We start from the raw sequence: 3,270 nt of genomic DNA on the forward strand, positions 1-3,270 counted from the left end.
AACTGATACTAAAAAAAAAAAAAAAAAAAAAAAAAAAATCAAGTAAAAATTGTATTTTGTTACCTGAGGTAGGAAGTGTTTTACAAAAGCAATATGGTAAACATGATTATTATACAGTAACATCGCTTGTATTGCTTCAAGCAAACTCAAGCTAAAGAGGCAGAAACTGCTTGAAAGGAGAGGGAAATCAATGGGAAAGCTGACAAAGAACAAAGGTGGTAAAAGCAAAGATATGCCATGGCCTTGCTCTTCCTTCTAGGAGATGCATGTCTAGAGCAGCAGCAAATGGAGCGGTCATGGATGAGTGCAGGTATTTTGGTACAGAAGAGCTAGCAGCTCTGTCACTGGATCGCCCTTTGGCATACCTGAAATACAGTGGTTGTCTGCCTGGAAAAGGCACAGAGCAAAGTAATTATCCTGAAGTATTCTTTGTTTGGCTTAATGTTCAGAGAAACACAAACCTACAAGTCCCCTCAGATCAGTTTTTAAGGAATGTTTTGTCTAAGTTTCATTTCTGTGTAAGTAAGTTTTGGGCCTACATTTGTCATGGCAAGAAAGAGATTGTAGGGCATAATCAGTGTCAGCCTCTGGCCTCATTTTTATACTCTGACTCACAGCTGTATTTTATACGTAACACAGTGTGATCTAAGGAAGGCTTGTAGTAAGTGAGAAGACGGGAGAGTAGAATTAGGCATGATAGGAATGTATGCTTTGTGAGATTGCAGTTGAATTACGTAGCAAGTCTCTTTTGCCAGGGACTCTTAAATAAATTTTTGTTTAAGAAACTAGAGCTATTTAAAAATGATACCATGTGACATGATTTTGAAAACAGCAGAAGTCACTTCCAGAGATAGCGCTACGAAATCTTGTGGTTTTGCTTCCTTTTTCTGTAAATTTTAGTTTTGTCACAGCTGAGATTATGATTGGTTTTCTTATGGCAAGCAATATGTACAAGCTTTAAATTATCCACGGTAAACAGCAGCTGATAGAAGTATTCCCAGTTCACTTCTCTTCCATCTCGTGTTTTGACAGCTTCTGCCAGTTCTGGGACAACAGCACGTTTCTTCTCTATTCTTCAGTGCACAAAAGAGAAAACAATATTGCCATCATAAGTTTTTTCATAATAATCAAGTCTCCGTCACCCTTTTAGAGCCAGGCAGAATTTGAATTCTTTCACCATAACTAGGTTTATGATTTATTTTTTTTCCTGAGGAAATTAGTTTAGCAAATCCTGTTTCCTTCACAAGTGCACAATGCCTGAAAATGGGTCTGAGGGTTTTTTGCCAGAGAGGAGTCTTCACAAAGGATAACGCGGTAAGGAGGGGTATGTTTCCATACAAAGAAAATCTGAACAGAAACAAAGCAGCTAATGAGAGACGGCATTATAATCTTTCTTTAGGATTTTGTAACCAGAAACAGCTGCAGCATCCAAGCATCTTTTATCACAACGCACTATTCATAGCGGAGCTAACTGCACAGTGCGGGGAAGGACGAGGTAAACGCTCAATGGCTACGCCTTTCCTGCCTAGGATGAAGGGCATGGAACAGGTAGGTTTGGATTAATACTTTGTACATACATGTGATCGAGATTCCAGGTACTGAAGAGGATCCTGCTTTCCCTGTTGCTGTAGGGGTTGATAGAATGCTTACATGGGCAGTCATCTCTGTCAAAAGGTCCCTGTAAAACAAGACGGCTACAATGAAAGGCGTACTGCTCATCACCCCAGCGCAGTCCTTCTGCTTGCTATAACTAACCAAAGATAGATCACACATGCTATGACATCACCCTGCCAAACTTGATACCGCACTACGCAAGCATCCAAGTAACCGTTCCTTCCTCTGACGTCATTGCAAGTCATGCCACTGCTTGCTGGAACCAAGACTCTCTGCTTTAGAAAGGCCTGAACTTACCTGACAAGAGAACCATCCCTCCGTAGTGCACAGGCGGACTGCCTCCTCCTCTCTTCTGTCAAAGTAGCATCCGTTGTATTTCACAGATTTCAGTTTATCTGCCATCAGGTCAATTATCCTTTTATATGCATCTCTCGCTGTAGGATGAACATTTGAAATAAAACTACTAACCTAGAGAGGGGGGGGAAAAAAAAAACCCCAATCATTCCTTGGTGCCTGTAGCAGCCTGAGGCTCTTTTCTACAATCAGTACGTTGCACTGTAAAAGCGTTTTATGTATATGTCGTCACAGAATGACTTTTAGTAGTAGCTTGAAAATAAGTTACTGCAACAGACTTTTACCTCTTTCATGTAGCTTCGTATTCTGCTTTCACAACTGTACCGCATGTAGCTTGATTTGTTCTTAAAACGAGACTGTAGACCTAAAGGGAGTTAGATTGTGTTGTAACTCAGTACTTCTAGTGCTGTGCTTCTGCCTAGCTGGGTATTTATCCCTTCTTTTCACAAACTCAGTACGCACAGATTTTTTTTCTTTCCCATTTTTATTTTACTGGTTCAAGACTACCCCGCTCTTAGCACTTAAAAGGACCGTGCAGAGCATCTGCTGCGAGAGCAGGAGCTGGTATTATAGTTGTTAACTGTTTCTTGTTAATGTGCATACACAGAACACTAAAAGATTGTGAAAAGAAAATGGAATTGTTCAGGAAGAACTGCAACAACGACTTGGGAATGGGAGGGGGAACTTGCAAAGAAAGTATAAAGAAAAGATAAAGAAAGGTTAGCTAGCTGATACATGCAAATTCTCAATACACTATTAGCAAATTGCTAAAAGATTGTAAACGCAGACCTACATCAATGGGGAAAAACGTATTCTAGAGCGATCTTAGAGTAAGAGGGAACGTTGCTTTTTTTACCATTTTTTGATAGTAAATATGCATGTTTTCAAAAGAAACTTAAAAACGCATGCTAATGGAAGTGATAACTAATCCCCTGCCCAGGTACCAAATCACACCAGCCAGAAGGACTCCCAATTTTTTAAACTACTTTTCTTTAAGAACAGTAAAATTGACAGAAGTGACTCTCTTGAGCAGAGTGAGACCTGGTTCCCCTCTGCAGCTCCCTGCGGGCGACAGACGTACCTTCAAACCATTTCTTGTCGTCCTCCTTGTCCTCGGCCAGGATGGTTTCGCTCAGGTTGTGGATGAGGTCCGCCAGCAGCTTCTGCCTCCTGGGGGCCCGCTCGTCGGAGAGCAGCTTCCGCGCCGCCTCGACGACGGCATCCCTCTGGTTGTAGAAGGCAGCCAGGAACCGCTCGATGTCGCTGGCACCTGCGGCTTGCGCGGGCGAGGCGGCGCCGGCT

The 3,270-nt window shown here is 42.0% G+C and overlaps 1 protein-coding gene across 1 annotated transcript in view; it reads right to left on the reverse strand.

Moving 5' to 3' along the window:
• Positions 1-25: 25 nt before the first annotated feature.
• DFFB (DNA fragmentation factor subunit beta) overlaps positions 26-3,270 on the reverse strand; it is a 6,120-nt gene continuing 2,875 nt past the window's right edge. Inside the window, exons 2-6 of the mRNA XM_009274219.2 lie at positions 3,050-3,268; positions 2,253-2,332; positions 1,912-2,082; positions 1,578-1,678; positions 26-1,073 (exon numbers count right to left, since the gene is read on the reverse strand). Of these exons, the coding sequence (XP_009272494.1) occupies positions 857-1,073; positions 1,578-1,678; positions 1,912-2,082; positions 2,253-2,332; positions 3,050-3,268 (788 nt within the window). The 3' untranslated portion in view covers positions 26-856. The remainder of the gene's footprint in view (positions 1,074-1,577; positions 1,679-1,911; positions 2,083-2,252; positions 2,333-3,049; positions 3,269-3,270) is intronic.

This window comes from Aptenodytes forsteri, unplaced genomic scaffold, assembly GCF_000699145.1.
Source record: "Aptenodytes forsteri isolate BGI_AS27 unplaced genomic scaffold, ASM69914v1 Scaffold16, whole genome shotgun sequence".
NCBI lineage: Eukaryota > Metazoa > Chordata > Aves > Sphenisciformes > Spheniscidae > Aptenodytes > Aptenodytes forsteri.